The sequence below is a fragment of the Elaeis guineensis genome, chromosome 8, assembly GCF_000442705.2.
Source record: "Elaeis guineensis isolate ETL-2024a chromosome 8, EG11, whole genome shotgun sequence".
Taxonomy (NCBI): Eukaryota; Viridiplantae; Streptophyta; class Magnoliopsida; order Arecales; family Arecaceae; genus Elaeis; species Elaeis guineensis.
In genome coordinates, this window is record NC_026000.2 from 2,049,286 (window position 1) to 2,066,193 (window position 16,908).

The 16,908-nt window shown below is 50.3% G+C and overlaps 2 protein-coding genes across 2 annotated transcripts in view; one reads left to right on the forward strand and one right to left on the reverse strand.

Moving 5' to 3' along the window:
* LOC140859635 (ribulose bisphosphate carboxylase/oxygenase activase 2, chloroplastic-like) overlaps positions 1-16,908 on the reverse strand; it is a 36,371-nt gene that overhangs the window by 14,725 nt on the left and 4,738 nt on the right. The window contains exons 4-8 of the mRNA XM_073261598.1: positions 16,679-16,741; positions 15,304-15,417; positions 13,483-13,544; positions 1,019-1,073; positions 506-707 (exon numbers count right to left, since the gene is read on the reverse strand). Of these exons, the coding sequence (XP_073117699.1) occupies positions 506-707; positions 1,019-1,073; positions 13,483-13,544; positions 15,304-15,417; positions 16,679-16,741 (496 nt within the window). The remainder of the gene's footprint in view (positions 1-505; positions 708-1,018; positions 1,074-13,482; positions 13,545-15,303; positions 15,418-16,678; positions 16,742-16,908) is intronic.
* On the forward strand, positions 1,576-13,270 carry LOC140859629 (uncharacterized). Its single transcript, XM_073261560.1, has 4 exons — positions 1,576-1,593; positions 5,446-5,688; positions 5,753-5,951; positions 13,041-13,270. Exons 1-4 carry the CDS (start codon positions 1,576-1,578, stop codon positions 13,268-13,270), a joined length of 690 nt encoding a protein of 229 aa, XP_073117661.1.

The window sequence follows — 16,908 nt, forward strand, 5'->3', positions numbered from 1 at the left end:
TTCAAACCCTCTATCAAGTAGGAGTAAGTTACATACTGTGATATCATGGTAAAGATGGATGCAGTCCTGAAATCTATTTTTCATTTATATTGTTTTAGTTCTTTATATATTACTTTCCTAACCTAGTTATGTCAAACATCAATGTTGGCAACCTCAGTTCCAAAGTTCCTTGTAATAGCTATCTTTGGGACTGTTCCTGATGTTTAAACAATTGCTTCACATCAATAAAAGAAATGTACAAGCAATTGCTTAGAAACAAAGCAGCTAAGCTTCCAAAACTTACTACAAGCATCCTGACAAGATGAAATTAAAAAAAAAAAAAAAAAGAGGGCACCTCTTGTTTACAAAACACAGCCCCTGTAATATTTCTTTTTAATGCAAGAGCAAGGCAATATCACATGCGATAACAAATTTCACTTAAGAAGAAGATTTCACAATGAACTGCCTATTGTTGAGAAGACATGATAAAACTAAAATGACAGATTCATGTCAGTGAGAGACATACCAATAGAACTTCTCCATCCTTCCATCCCGAATCAAGGGAGCATAAAGTGTTGAAAAATCATTTCCAGTTACAATAATGGGAACTCTATGTGTAACATCTGATTCTCTCCATTTCTGCCCAATGCTCACCCTTGTAGGATTATCTGACAAATTTATCAGTGTTCCAACAACAATCTGGTTGTTGACTGTCATTTGTGTGTTTCCTATATGAGCAGAGATAAGGAAAACATTAAGAACCATCTTGCAGAACATAAGACCAGATGTCATGATTGCTTATCAACCTGAGAAACACTTTAGGCCTCTTATAAGACAAGATGACAATACTACTTACAAGATAAGTTGTTTCCGATCAAACAGGTCATTAGGGAACTTGAAAAAGTCTCATTTAAACAACAAATGCTTGAAGAAGTGGCACTTTTCATTTACTAAAAGGAAAAAATCAATGACAAAATTTGTAGTACATTTATTCTTCACACCGAAAATAATTTTCCAAACAGAGGAAAGAATGGCATACCGAATCTCCCCAGGCCAGCATCGATATCATTGATCATCAAACAGCTTATTTTTCCCTGGATTAACCACATTGGAATCATTAACATGAGAACTACATTGTCCTGCGAACTCCATATAAATCCTTTCCACAATAATCACTTTAAAGACAAACAAAAGTAGCATTGTACATCAAACACTATACAAGGCATTTGCATATAGCAGAAGATGACACAAGAAAACATTATACCACACTCCAAATTTTTGCTGTGAACTAGTAACCAATTGTGAACTTTCTTTGTACTGCTCACAATAACTGGCAGTTTTTTCTATCAGTATACTAACTATTTAATGAGTGGCATGACTTCATGGAATCACAATTGGGGCTCTAACCACTATATAGAAGAGGAAAAAATGAATGAACTACCACAGAAAAAAGCAGAGAATAGCATTGCAAATTCATGCATTTTATACACTATGCAGTCAAAGGCTAAAAATACTTATAAATCGGCTGACAACTTTCTATTTTATGCATGCAAATTGTCGCATACATACTGATTATTAGAATGAAGTACTGAGGACATGGACTTAAGAGTTGCAGTAAGAAGATAACAAGATGGACTGATTGTCAGGCAAGTTCATGTGGAAAGAAAAATCAGCCAATCTGGCACAATACTTTAGTGATGCATGAACTTTATTACAAACAATCTGCCAAAGGCCTGTGTTGGTGCAAAAATCCGCCTGCGCCGGAGAAGCTGGAGTTGAGGAAGCCGCGGTCGCCGTCGGGACCTGCAAGGGAAGTCTAAACCGGAGGTGGGGTTGCTCCGGCAAGACCCTCCGACGCTCAAGTCAGTTCTCTGCCTCCACAAGAATGGAGTGCTCGAACGGAGAATTTAGCAGAGTTTTGAGATAAGGCGAAAGAGCTTAAAAAATAACGTATCTGAGTCCCCCCTTTTATAGGCGGGGGAGGCAACGGACTGATGGTGACGTGTGTAACTGCCTGGTAGTGGGCCGCCCATGGTCAGGGGAATTGATTGCGAAAGATAATGGAGCAGACACGTGGGTATCACCTCGACTTGCCACGTGGAATCCGTTATGAGGGGTGGAGCAACGTCCGTCGTCAGGAGAATCGCATGGTATCCGTCGCAGGAGGTGGAGCAGGTTCGTGGCCGTTACTGTGGCCTGCCAGGGGGATAATGGAGCTGTGCGGAGTCCGCCACAGGAAGTGGAGCAGGGCGGCTATGGCTGCTGCGGCTTGTCAGGGAATGATGATACTGCGTGGAGTCCGCCACAGGAGGTGGAGCAGGGTCGCGGCCGTTTTGAGGGCCTGTCAGGGGGCGTGGATCTGTCGATTGAAGCTCGGCAATGGTCGGAGCCGTCGTGAGCGGAGCCCGGCTCCCGTAGGAGTCCGGGCGGAGCTGTTCTGATGTCGGCGGCGGAGTCCGGCTCCCGTAGAAGTCCGGGCGGAGCTGTTTTGATGTTGGCGGCGGAGCCCGGCTCCCGTAGGAGTCCGGGCGGAGCAGCGCTTGCTGATGGCGGTGGAGCCCGGCTCCCGTAGGAGTCCGGGCGGAGCTGCACTTGCTGATGGCGGTGGAGCCCGGCTCCCGTAGGAGTCCGGGCGAAGCTGTGCTGATGTCGTCGGTGGAGCCCGGCTCCCGTAGGAGTCCGGGCGGAGCAGCGCTGCAAACAAAGTCAAGGGTGAAGTCCGGCTCTGATAGGAGTCCGGATTGAGCTTACCAGCAATTGATATTGAGAGCGGAGCCCGGCTCCCGTAGGAGTCCGGGCGGAGCTGTTTTGATGTTGGCGGCGGAGCCCGGCTCCCGTAGGAGTCCGGGCGGAGTAGCGCTTGCTGATGGCGGTGGAGCCCGGCTCCCGTAGGAGTCCGGGCGGAGCTGCACTTGCTGATGGCGGTGGAGCCCGGCTCCCGTAGGAGTCCGGGCGGAGTTGTGCTGATGTCATCGGTGGAGCCCGGCTCCCGTAGGAGTCCGGCTCCCGTAGGAGTCCGGACGGAGCTGCACTTGCTGATGGCGGTGGAGCCCGGCTCCCGTAGGAGTCCGGGCGGAGCTGCACTTGCTGATGGCGGTGGAGCCCGGCTCCCGTAGGAGTCCGGACGGAGTTGCACTTGCTGATGGCGGTGGAACCCGGCTCCCGTAGGAGTCCGGACGGAGCTGCACTTGCTGATGGCGGTGGAGCCCGGCTCCCGTAGGAGTCCGGGCGGAGTTGTGCTGATGTCATCGGTGGAGCCCGGCTCCCGTAGGAGTCCGGACGGAGCTGCACTTGTTGATGGCGGTGGAGCCCGGCTCCCGTAGGAGTCCGGGCGAAGCTGTGCTGATGTCGTCGGTGGAGCCCGGCTCCCGTAGGAGTCCGGGCGGAGCTGCGCTGCAAACAAAGTCAAGGGTGAAGTCCGGCTCTGATAGGAGTCCGGATTGAGCTTACCAGCAATTGATATTTAGAGCGGAGCCCGGCTCCCGTAGGAGTCCGGGCGGAGCTGTTTTGATGTTGGCGGCGGAGCCCGGCTCCCGTAGGAGTCCGGGCGGAGTAGCGCTTGCTGATGGCAGTGGAGCCCGGCTCCCGTAGGAGTCCGGGCGGAGCTGCGCTTGCTGATGGTGGTTCCGCCGTGGGTTCCGGCTGTGGGTATTTTATACCCAACACCAGTCCCCCTACATCCGAGTTTTGAATTTCAAACGAAGGAAGTACACAGAAGTACAGCCGGAACCGTCCCTTCGAATCCCGCGCCCTGCCGCTCCCAGATATTTTGGCATTAAATGAGCGCGTGCCGGAGTCTTTTCGAATTGGGGCGGTACGAGGGGACGCTTCGAAGACCCCGCAGGTACGCTGGCCTAGGTACGGCGCAATTATGGCCCTGCCAACCGCCAGCCGCCTTCAGCCGTCTGCCACGGGGAGTGGGACACGTGTCGGATGCGGACTGGCCTGGGGGGATTCGAGATCATTATGGCGCCGGATCCCAGGGTCTATTTAAACCCGTCCTCCCCCCTTTCAGGTGTCCCACTCCGCTTCTGATTTCTTGCCGGCGTCTGTCATCTCCCCGAGAGTCTGCTCTAGCGAACGCCCTCTCGAGCCGTAGGCGCCTTCCGTTCCTCGCTCCCCAGGCCCCCAGAGCAAGATAGGTTAGTGCCCACCTTCTCCTTCTTACCGCTTAGGGTCCTCTCCTCCTTCCTCTTCTTTCGTGTCCTCTCTTGAGTTGACTTCCGGCGTCCCCCTCCTTTCTCGGCTTGCATTTCTAGGGCCCTTTAGGTTCTCCCCCAAAGAAAAATGTCTTCCGATTCTTCTTCCCCCGTAAGCTCTGGGAGTTCTTCTGCTTCAAACCCCCAGGCCCCTGTCTCTGCGGACGAACCCGCGTTTGGGGCAGGGTCTCGCCCGGTCTTCGCACCGGGCGCTATTCCTTGTTCGTCGACTCCGGACGAACTTCTCCTGATAAGGGCTCGGTACGGGATCCCTTCAGAGTACGATCTGGAGCTTCCTGGCCCCTCCGACCGGGCCAGCGCTCCCCCTCCTGGTCGCTTCTGTTTGTACCAGGAGGCATTCCGTGCCGGACTCCGGCTTCCGCTCCCAGCTTTTGTTGCCGCCTTCTTTCGTTTCTTAGACATTTCTCTCGCTTCTGTCGCCCCGAATTCCTTTAGGTTTTTGATAGGGTTTCTCTCCCTCTGTCACATAGCCGAGGTCCAGCCTTCCCTCTCCCTGTTCAGACATTTCTACACTTTCAAACGCCATCCTTCAGCGAAGGATTGGTGGTACTTCTCCCCCCAGTTCGGTAAGAAGGGGTTGCTGAAGGACGCCCCTTCTTCGATTCACAACTGGAAGGAGAAATTTCTCTTCATTTACTGCCCGACCCTGGAATTGGGCCTGCCCCCTTGGGGGTCTCTGAGGGATTCCGTCCGCCGGGCTCCTGGCCTGGGAGAGGACGACCTTCAGGCCGCCCAGAAGCTCCTGAGTTATCCCGCTCCTTCCCTTCCAAACCTACTGAGGGAGCCGCTTCTCTTCAACATCGGCCTGAGCCCTCAAGATCCAGCAAGTATACATCTTTCCTTTTCTTGTCTTCTTCTTCCCTCTCTTCCTTTCTCTCTCCTTTTTCCTCTTTTCTCTCTCTTTTTTCTTTCTTCTTCTTCTCTTCTTTTCTCTTTTTTTTTTTTTTTTTTTTTTCGGACTGATTGGTGCTGCTTTTTCCTTCTTCTTTTCTTTTCCCGTTTTTTTTTTTTTTTTTTTTTTTTAGCAATGGACGCCGAAGCCACACGGATGCTCGCCAAGGCCATGAGAGCCCAGAAAAGGAAGGGCGCGACGACTTCCGGCTCGGCGAAGAGGGCCAGGGTGGAGGAGACGAGCTTGGCCGCGCCCGTCCAAGCGACCCCGACGATCGACATTCCTTCGGATGCCGAGCCAGCGGCCCCCCGGGCTCCCCCAGGGAGCCCACCGACTGGGGTCCCCATTCCGGAGGTCCGCCCCGCGGAGGCGCCTGCCGCGGGGAGGAGGAGAAAATCGGTGGCCCGCAGGCCGAGCAGCCACCGAGCCGCTGCAGACGAGTCCGTCTGCTCCGAGGGGGGATCGGAGAACCCCTTCAACGACAAGGCCCTAATCCGCCGGCTGCTCGATGGTTGCATCCTGTCCGATGTCGTGGAGAGGATCGACCGCGCCGATCCCGAGCAGCGGGCCTGGGACACCTTGGGGTCCTTTCTTGAGGTAAGCGGATTTTTACTTGCTCAGTTGCTCGGTCTTTGTTGTAATTCTCTATCTGTCTTTGCAGATCGGGCACCAGCTCTTCGCCTATGTTGAGGCGTCAGGCCGCATGAGAAGGGATCTTCTTCGGGCGGAGGAGCGCTGCCAAGACGAGGTTGCTCGTCTTCAAGCGAAGACGGCCGAGGTGGCCGCCCTCCGGGAGGCTCTGGAGAGAGAGAGACAAGACCGGGAAGAGGAAAGACGAGTCCAGGAGGAGGAGAGGCGAAGTTTGGAGGAGTCGGCAAGGAAGGCGGAGGCCGAGGTCGCCCATCTGGCCGAGCAAACTCCGGTTCTGGTCTCGGAGGCCAGGACCCTTGCAGTGGAGGAGTTCAAGACCTCCGCGGAGATGAGGGAGCTGAACGTCCAGTTCGGCCTGGAGGCGTTCACCAAGGGATTCGAGCTCTGCCGAGAGAGGATGGCCAGCAGATATCCCGACCTTGATCTCGGCTTTTTGGAGGAGTCTGACGACGAGGCCGCCCCTCCGTCCGCTGCCGTCGCAGCCGCGCCCCCCGCGTCGAGCTCTCCACCCCCTGCCCCGAGGTCTGAGACCTCCGATCTTGTATCTTTCTTTTGTCGCCATATTTCCCTTTCGCTTGTCTTCAAAATTAATAAAGTCGAACTTCTTATTGTGGATGGCCTTTCCTTCCCCCTGCTTCTTCTTTTCTGCCTTTCTTCTTGTAAAGAGTTGGTCTCTGACGTTTGCATCTTCCGATGGCAGCGTCCTGCCGAAGCACTTCTCTTGCCCCTGGGGGTCCCGCTGAAGTCAACTATCCAACGGCTAAAAAAGGAGGTCCTCCACCTGACGAAGAAGTTGAAAAAGTCGGAGGGCGAGCTCCGCCAGGCGAAAAAATGCTATTCCGAGGCTGCCGCTGAGGCTGCCCACTTCAGGAGTCTCCAAGTGAAGGCAATCATGGACTACAGCCGGAGGAAGGCGAACTTTGCGAAGGAGCTCGAAGAATGCACGAAGAGCGCTAGCGACCGAACTTGGGCTCAAGAAGCCAGGATCAGCGCCCTTAAAGTGGAGCTGTCGGCTGCCAAGAGGAGGATCGGCCAGCTGGAAGGGAACTCACCCCGGCTCACAGCGCGGGATGAGCAGATATGGTCACAAAAAGTTTCCGACCTCCAGAAGCAGCTTCAAGATGCCGAGATGAGCCACGATGTGCAGCGGGCCAGCTGGCGCCGACAGGTAGAGGAGCACAAGGGGAGATTCCGTCGAGCGACGGACGAGGTAGTCTGTCTCCAGAGGCAGTTGGTTACTAGGGCGCAGCTTGCTAACGCCCAAGATAACGAAGAGCTCCAAGCCCTGAGAGGCTCTGTCGAAGGGATTTCTGTCTCCCTTGGGGAGAAGACAGCTGAGCTTCAACAAGTAAAAATCCAACTGGAACTTGAGCGGAAGGCCGTCGCGGACGCAGAGGCGGAGTCCGAAGTTTTGCGGAAGTGGCATCGGGAAGCGGAGGCTGAGAGCCGACGACTTCGTCAGGCGCTCCAGGATATGCTGCAAAAGAAGGAAGAACTAGAGGAAATGGTGGAGACCCTGAGGCAGTCCTGGTCGGGGGATGGAGGTGATCACCCTATGTTAGAGGGAGCAGGACCTCCTTAGAGTTCTTTTGTAGTCACCCCCTTTTTGTAGCTGCCCCCCTTTTCTTTTCTTGTCGTTTTGTCCCTCTTTTTCTGGCCGTCCTGGCCCTGTAGTACATATATCGGAAATGAGAAAAAGGCATTTTGTGTTACCTTGTCCGCGCGTAGCACTAATATTGTCGTTCGTTGACCCTTTCTCGTTGTTTGGCCTGTTTGGCTTAGAGGTCGCCGTGGGAAAGGGCTCTTCCCTTCCATCCGATCTCGTCATGTGGCCGAGCCTCGCCACCGTTTTTAACCCTTGTTGGCGAAGTGGCGGATGGAGCCCGGCTTTCTTAGGAGCCCGGGCGAAGTCTTTCTTGGGGGCGGAACCCGGCTCCCGTAGGAGTCCGGGTGAAGTTTACCTTGGCGGCGGAACCCGGCTCCCGTAGGAGTCCGGGTGAAGCTTTACCTGGCGGCGGAACCCGGCTCCCGTAGGAGTCCGGGTGAAGCTTTACCTGGCGGCGGAACCCGGCTCCCGTAGGAGTCCGGGTGAAGCTTTACCTTGGCGGCGGAACCCGGCTCCCGTAGGAGTCCGGGTGAAGCTTACCTTTGCGGCGGAACCCGGCTCCCGTAGGAGCCCGGGTGAAGCTTACCTTTGCGGCGGAACCCGGCTCCCGTAGGATTCCGGGTCTTCCATTTTGCTTGAGCCGGTCGCGAGGTTCTCGTTATCAGCCTGGCTCGTGGGGGCGCGTTAGGACGCTGTAAGGCCTCTCCCCTCTCCGGTCTAAAAGAACCGGGCCTTCAACTTTGCTCATGTCAGGACGAGGTTCTCCTCCTGTTCCTGACATGGCTATGGGGGCACATTAGGGCGTTGCAAGGCCTCTCCCCCCATCCGGTCTAAAAGAACCGGGCCTTCGACTTTGCTCAAGTTAGGGCGAGGTTTTCCTCCTGTCCCTAACAGGGCTGTGGGGGCACATTAGGGCGTTGTAAGGCCTCTCCCCCCATCCGATCTAAAAGATCCGGGCCTTTGACTTTGCTCAAGTTAGGGCGAGGTTTTCCTCCTGTCCCTAACAGGGCTGTGGGGGCACATTAGGGCGTTATAAGGCCTCTCCCCCCATCCGGTCTAAAAGAACCGGGCCTTTGACTTTGCTCATGTCAGGACGAGGTTCTCCTCCTGTTCCTGACATGGCCGTTGTTTTTTGGAGAGGTCATATCCAGTCATAATACATCCGCGTTAAGCAGGAGGAGTGCGTTAGCTAGAAAGAAAAGTAGATTCAAAACGAAACAGTAAGCAATACATTTACAGTTCTCCCGCTCCTCCTTGAGGCCCTCCGGCGATGGAGTCGATGGTCCCGATAGGAGGCCGGTCCCCGGGCTGCTCCTCCCTCTTCTGTGGTTCGGGCGGTGGGAGGGCTCTTGGCCGGTCTCCTCTACCCTCAAGCCTGCGGCGGATGAATCTGTCGAGCCGACCTCGCCGGATGAGCTCCTCGATCTCGTCCTGGAGCTGGATGCACTCTTCGGTGTCGTGGCCGTGGTCGCGGTGGTAGAGGCAGAACTTGTTGGGGTTGCGCTTCCCGGGGTGCGTGCGCATCCTCTCTGGCCTAGGGATCAGCTCCCTGACCTCCATCAGTACCTGGGCCTTCGAGGCGTTGAGGGGGGCGTAGCTGCGGAACTTCCCTGGCGGGGAACCCCGCCGAAACCTGTTGTCCGGGCTTCTCTGCCTGCGTGCCCGGGGTGGAGTATGGGCGCGCTTGTGCCCAGGAGGGGATCGGGAGCGAGGCCGGGCTTCCCTTGGCCTCTTCTCAACTGCGGGCTTGCCAGAATCTCCCGCCTGGCGCTCCCTCGCAGTCTCTTCATCCTTCATTTTGAAGGCCTCTTCCGCTCGGGCGTATCCTTCAGCCCAAGCCAGCAGATCAGCAAAATCCCTGGGATACTTCTTCTCCAGGGAGTACAAGAGATCATTCTTCTGAAGGCCACCTTTCAGGGCGGCCATGGCAACCGACTGGTCCAAGTTTCGGACCTCCAACGCCGCGATGTTGAAGCGGTTGATGTAGGCCCGTATGGACTCCCCTTCCCTCTGCTTGATGTTGATGAGGGACTCCGAACCTTTCCGGGGACGTCGGCTGCTGACAAAATGGGCCACGAATTGGTGGCTCATTTGGTCGAAGGAGAAGATGGTACCCGGCTTCAGTGCCGAGTACCAGTTTCTTGCTGCTCCCTTCAAAGTAGACGGGAAAGCCCGGCACAAGATGGCGTCGGGGGCACCATGAAGCAGCATCATCGTTCGGAAGGCCTCCAGGTGGTCCACCGGATCCGACATCCCGTCGTAGCTTTCAAACTGGGGGAGCTTGAAATTCGGCGGGATCGGTTCCTGCATAATCATTTGGGAGAAGGGAGGGTCAGTGCAGATATCCTCACCGTAAGCGGGAGGCGCATGGCGGAGTTCTTCGATCCGCCGGTTCATCTCCTGGAGCCTCCGGTCCAGGAAATCCTCTCGACTTCGAGTCTCGAGGGTCCTTTGGCAGAACGGGGGCAGGGATCTCCCAGGGGTGGAGTCGTGGTCCGACTGAGGGCTCTCCACCCTTGGATTCGCCTTCTCGGGAAGGACGGGGCGGCTAGCCCAGGTGGCCCGCCCCACCGCCGGGTTCTGGCATTCCGGAGATGCCCCTTCCGGATGCGCTGACGCCTGCGGCGGCTGCTGCTGCATCGCCTGTACGGCCTCGACGAGGCCCTTGACCTGCTGCGCCAGCAAGTCAAACTGCTCCGCGCCGACCGCCGTCGCCGGAGGGGGAGGAGCTGGCTGAGAAACGGGAGGGGAGGCCGGAGCCTGAGATCTGGCCGCGGAGGCCGTGGACCGCCGGGTGGACGCCCTGCGCGGAGGCATCGGGTGTCGATCTCGCGGGGGAGGATTAGGAGTAGATGACGGAGAGATGGCCGGAGGTGGCTCCGTTGAGCGCTCCTTCAAGAACAAGGGTGCTGCGAAGACACAGGCCCCTTCCTCTAGCGCCAATCCTGTTGGTGCAAAAATCCGCCTGCGCCGGAGAAGCTGGAGTTGAGGAAGCCGCGGTCGCCGCCGGGACCTGCAAGGGAAGTCTAAACCGGAGGTGGGGTTGCTCCGGCAAGACCCTCCGACGCTCAAGTCAGTTCTCTGCCTCTACAAGAATGGAGTGCTCGAACGGAGAATTTAGCAGAGTTTTGAGATAAGGCGAAAGAGCTTAAAAAATAACGTATCTGAGTCCCCCCTTTTATAGGCGGGGGAGGCAATGGACTGATGGCGACGTGTGTAACTGCCTGGTAGTGGGCCGCCCATGGTCAGGGGAATTGATTGCGAAAGATAATGGAGCAGACACGTGGGTATCACCTCGACTTGCCACGTGAAATCCGTTATGAGGGGTGGAGCAGCGTCCGTCGTCAGGAGAATCGCATGGTATCCGTCGCAGGAGGTGGAGCAGGTTCGTGGCCGTTACTGTGGCCTGCCAGGGGGATAATGGAGCTGTGCGGAGTCCGCCACAGGAAGTGGAGCAGGGCGGCTATGGCTGCTGCGGCTTATCAGGGAATGATGATACTGCGTGGAGTCCGCCACAGGAGGTGGAGCAGGGTCGCAGCCGTTTTGAGGGCCTGTCAGGGGGCGTGGATCTGTCGATTGAAGCTCGGCAATGGTCGGAGCCGTCGTGAGCGGAGCCCGGCTCCCGTAGGAGTCCGGGCGGAGCTGTTCTGATGTCGGCGGCGGAGTCCGGCTCCCGTAGGAGTCCGGGCGGAGCTGTTTTGATGTTGGCGGCGGAGCCCGGCTCCCGTAGGAGTCCGGGCGGAGCAGCGCTTGCTGATGGCGGTGGAGCCCGACTCCCGTAGGAGTCCGGGCGGAGCTGCACTTGCTGATGGCGGTGGAGCCCGGCTCCCGTAGGAGTCCGGGCGGAGCTGCACTTGCTGATGGCGGTGGAGCCCGGCTCCCGTAGGAGTCCGGACGAAGCTGTGCTGATGTCGTCGGTGGAGCCCGGCTCCCGTAGGAGTCCGGGCGGAGCTGCGCTGCAAACAAAGTCAAGGGTGAAGTCCGGCTCTGATAGGAGTCCGGATTGAGCTTACCAGCAATTGATATTGAGAGCGGAGCCCGGCTCCCGTAGGAGTCCGGGCGGAGCTGTTTTGATGTTGGCGGCGGAGCCCGGCTCCCGTAGGAGTCCGGGCGGAGTAGCGCTTGCTGATGGCGGTGGAGCCCGGCTCCCGTAGGAGTCCGGGCGGAGCTGCACTTGCTGATGGCGGTGGAGCCCGGCTCCCGTAGGAGTCTGGGCGGAGCTGCACTTGCTGATGGCCGTGGAGCCCGGCTCCCGTAGGAGTCCGGGCGGAGTTGTGCTGATGTCATCGGTGGAGCCCGGCTCCCGTAGGAGTCCGGGTGGAGCTGCACTTGCTGATGGCGGTGGAGCCCGGCTCCCGTAGGAGTCCGGGCGGAGCTGCACTTGCTGATGGCGGTGGAGCCCGGCTCCCGTAGGAGTCCGGGCGGAGTTGTGCTGATGTCATCGGTGGAGCCCGGCTCCCGTAGGAGTCCGGGCGGAGCTGCACTTGCTGATGGCGGTGGAGCCCGGCTCCCGTAGGAGTCCGGGCGAAGCTGTGCTGATGTCGTCGGTGGAGCCCGGCTCCCGTAGGAGTCCGGGCGGAGCTGCGCTGCAAACAAAGTCAAGGGTGAAGTCCGGCTCTGATAGGAGTCCGGATTGAGCTTACCAGCAATTGATATTGAGAGCGGAGCCCGGCTCCCGTAGGAGTCCGGGCGGAGCTGTTTTGATGTTGGCGGCGGAGCCCGGCTCCCGTAGGAGTCCGGGCGGAGTAGCGCTTGCTGATGGCGGTGGAGCCCGGCTCCCGTAGGAGTCCGGGCGGAGCTGCGCTTGCTGATGGTGGTTCCGCCGTGGGTTCCGGCTGTGGGTATTTTATACCCAACAGCCTGCATTAATGCATGATGTCAACCTTCATAAGATTGAAACAGTGAAGGGGAATTTATAGTCCAAATCCAATATGATATGTCTAAAGTTGTCAGTTATGCTATTTCTAATGGAAGTGGAGGGTGAAGTAACAGAGCATACGTCCTTATCATGATCACATTGTCCCATAAACTAGGCACACAATTAACTACAATAACAAAGAACCTTTCCACATATGATAAGACTTTATCCTGATAATCATGATGATGAGTATTATCACTTTTAAATACACCACTATGCCAGCGAATTCTCCAGTATATCATTCTCAAGTTAAAAAAAGAGAAAAACAAATTTATGTATTCAACTTGTTGTAAATTAACAAATTATTCAAAAAATTGAATTAGCAGACATGCAAGCAAAACTCTTTACCTGTTATTCTGCAGAGGAGCTATTCTACAATCCATAAAGGATGAAAAACTAGATCGACATAAAGATATCAACATCGAAGGCACTGCCATTTTTTCACCTTAAAGTCAATACAAAATCCAATAACATATCGTCGATTGCTTCATTTTAGATCAAAAAACTGCTATTATCTATTCATGCCAAAACAATCTACAGCTACTCACAAAAAGCATCCAACATAACACAATCTGGCATTTATCCCTAAGTAGTTCATGATACTTATACAACATTAAATTATGAAGAAGTTGAAATTCTTATATCCACTGATGGGTGAAATAAGCAAACAAACATCAATTTTAACTTTTTTATGGTGTACTTTCTTGCCAGATTTTTTTTTAAAAAAAATTGTGAATGATCTAGAGCTTTCTATTTCTTGAGATTATACTTCAGTCAAGATTTTAAATCCTATGGGACGGGGCTGTCCCGATTTTCTCATGGAACGGGATGTGCCGCTGTCCCGCCCCATCCCGATACTTGGAACAGAGAGTGTCTCAAGACGTCACGATTGGGATGCTGGGATGCTAGGGGACGACCCTGTCTCAACACATGAGATGATATCCCGTCCCGATGTCCCACGAGACGTCCCACTGGGATCTGAATCCCTAACTTCAGTACTCTAAAAGTTCAATATTTTGACTCAAAATATACTTTTAATGTTAATGCTCCTATAGTCATAGTATAAATATATCAAAATGCCAAAAAAAAAAGCCTTAATAGAAAGGTGCTTTATTGAATAAATAATTGGAAAATAAAAAAGTATAATAGAATAATGCAATCTCCACAACTTTAATCATACAAATATCAATAGTGGAAGTTAAGGCAAGCTTCTAACCTGGTTTTGGATCACTTGGGAAGCTGTTCTATACCGTTCACGTATGAGCTTGCCTGGTTCTCCTGAAAAGAGAGAGGAAGATTGGTATGACTAAGCAATCATATATGATTTCATTGGATATAGCTATACAAACAAAAGCTTTAACATATGATTTTGTTGCAAATGGTTATATGAACAAAAGCTTCTTGGATTCATATCCGCTTTGATAAAATTAAACAGTTTTTGCATATATGCCTTTGCAAAGAAAGCTTATCGCATATTTACTCTCCAAAATCGCTATTTGCATGTATACACCCCCTCAATTCATCCTGTTTTTGCACAGATGCCCCTCTTCAGATTTTTGGATGGTGGCTTTAAAAGACAACCACTTTGAACTTCATTTGACACTATTAACCTTTTATGCCAATACCTCTGAAATATTTAACATTCAATTTATATTAAAAAGAGCTATATTTTTATATAACTTTGTCAGGGATATTGATCCAAAGGGCATTATACGTTTAAAACAATAATTTCTTAACACCATCAATTAAAAAATCTAATGGAAATATTATCCATGTAAAAACAAGATGATTTGAGTGGTATATAATAATGACTTTTAAGAGAAAATATGCAATAAGCTATATTTACAAGGGTATATATGCAAAAAAAAAAAAAAAACTAAATCCTCAGTCAGAAATGCCTCAAAAGCATTACCAGTTAAATTCTAGATGTACATTTGACACAAAAATTAAATAATGTGCAAAAGCGACGAGGTACATAGTTTTTCTTTGAAACGTACACAATGTCATATATTTGTTTGACTCACAAAAAATTAAACCTGTCTTAATGCCAAAAAATATATAAGATATACCCAGTCTTATTTTTTAGATAGCAAATTATATTATTACAAGTAGAAGAGGAAAAAGGAAAAACCAAATTCACATAAACGTAGATGGTGATTTATATAGTACACAGCTGATACAAAATTATGAATAGTATGCACAAGAGAAGAAAAGGATAGGAACCCTGTAACTGCATCATCATGAGAACCAACCAAATTTATCTTTCTGGTTCACTTATCATTTTCATATCAATAATCTAAATATTTTATTTCCATTTCTTAAGCTTAGCACAGATCTATACCAACAAGACCTATTCCATTTTTATGTAGAAACTTTTTCAATCAACGCATGATCTGTCAAAGTTTGACAACATACTTCACTGGCTATTGACCATACGTCAACACTCAAAATTGGTTCTCAACTCCTAGCAAAGGCAACTTTAGGAAGGAAAGATTACCACAAAACATATGAGGCTACTTGGTTACTTGCTTAATCCAAACAAGGGCATTGTCTAGAAGGGATATTGTAAGCAGCATATTCTTTCTTTATTTATTTTTTAAACCTTTACAAACAATGCACAGGAAAGCAAACTTAAGTTATACATTATAAACAATGTGTTCTTTCTGGATTTACATTCCTCAGTAAACATCATACTCCAACTTTCTAGGTTTAACTAGTGGTTCATACATAATCAATATTACAGAGAATAGCATCTCCCTGGAAATGTTGCTCTATATAAGTGGGATTATTCCTTTTCCTGTGAAGAATCATTAAGAAAACAAAATTATAAGTCTTGAAATGGAACATCTCTCTTGGAATGATTCATCCAAATCTAATCCAATCCACTGAGTAATCAAAAACAGACTAAACTCATCAAAGTCTTTAGAACATCTAAATTTAAGTAAATTAGGTGACAACTTTGATCACCTTGAAGATTTTAAAGGATGAGAATATTTCACCAATGGTCTTTCAGAAATGCATCCAAATGCATGTTTACCTGCTCTCTCTGATTCAAGTTCTCCTGCAGACATAATGACTGGCTCGACTCCCATTGCCTGAAAAATAAGTTCAGTTTGAAATGTTTTTCCTTGGCCTTTTCCTCCCCAGATACCTACAAAATCACGTTACAGCACAGTGTTGCTTGATATGTACACCTTGAAAATATTTTAAGACAAGCATACTAATAGTGACACAAAGGTAATGCAAAAAGAAAGAACCCATGACCAAGTTGATCAAGTGGTACATAACCTCAGGTTTAAGATGGCGGAAAGAAACTAAACAAATTGACAAGATGTAACCTGTTTGGAAAAACTAGAAAGGAAAAAAGACTCTAATCAACATGATGATTATGTGGTCTTACCAAAATAATCATAATACGGAGAAAAAAATATCCTAACCTTAAGCAATAAGCTTTGTCCCAACTTTCTGAGGTTGGCATAAAGGATCAAGGTATAGTCCATCAAACTTGTGAGCATGTCACAGCCAACTCTCAGCATAATATGAGCTCTTCGAACTATGCTAAATTCCTAGCGAAGGCATCAATTGATAAGATAGGGGCATGCCATGATACCTGAAAGGCCAGTTGTGTAAGGAGACATGCCAATTTGGTTATGCAATTCAAGCTTATGCAACTGGAGAGCTGTCCCTATGGTTTCCCTAGAGTTGAAAACAATCTAGAAGAAAGGCAAGAAGACAAGGTTTGATATTGGGAACGACATTCATCACTAAGGCACAAATTATAAGCCAATAGCAAAAGAAAACATAATTCCCAACAGATAAATAGTAATAGAAGATAAATAAAAGAGAATAACTACAAGATAGCCTCCACAAACCCAAGATTGTATTATGTATCTGTGCAAACATATTAATCAAATCACAGATTTCTCATTAAGTGTGTCATTATGGAAAAAAAGACAAGCAAAATAAAGTCAGAAGAAGAGAAACAACTTCCGCAAATAAAATCAGTATAGTGATCAAAATAGTGAAGTTCATGCGACAGTCTTATGTTACTAAATGCATGATCCTGTCATAAGGAAAGGTGTGTTGTTTGAGTCAACAACATACACAATCAGAATATGCATAAATGAGGTGTTAATAAATAAGAAATAAATAGCCGCAACTTATATAATTTTTCAGGCTTTCTTTTTTCCCAGAAGAAAATAATCTACAAGTCATCTCCCCATATAAGCTGATTAGTGGGATCGGATGTGATCAAATGCATTGCCTGTCAATTAGAACAACTTTAAAATCATCATTCCTAAATCAAGATTTCTTTTTAAAAATCACATATGAAACAAAGGACATTGTTTTATAATAACTGCACCTCGAAGAAATATGTTGATTTTTTAAAAAATAAAATTTAATTTATTTACCTAGTATTAGAGGAACTTTCACATTGAGGAGATGCGCAATATAGTTCTTCACAATGTGGCATGCTGCAAAAGAAGTATTTATCAATGTCTAATGATGGAAATACTGGAGACCAAAATATTAAACAAGCTTCACCAAAGAGCAAAAGCAAGATACAAATTCAGGTTTCTCTTTTTTTTTTTTTAAATAACTTCCGAAAGTAACTGAAAAAAAACCGAGCCAATTCTAGCTT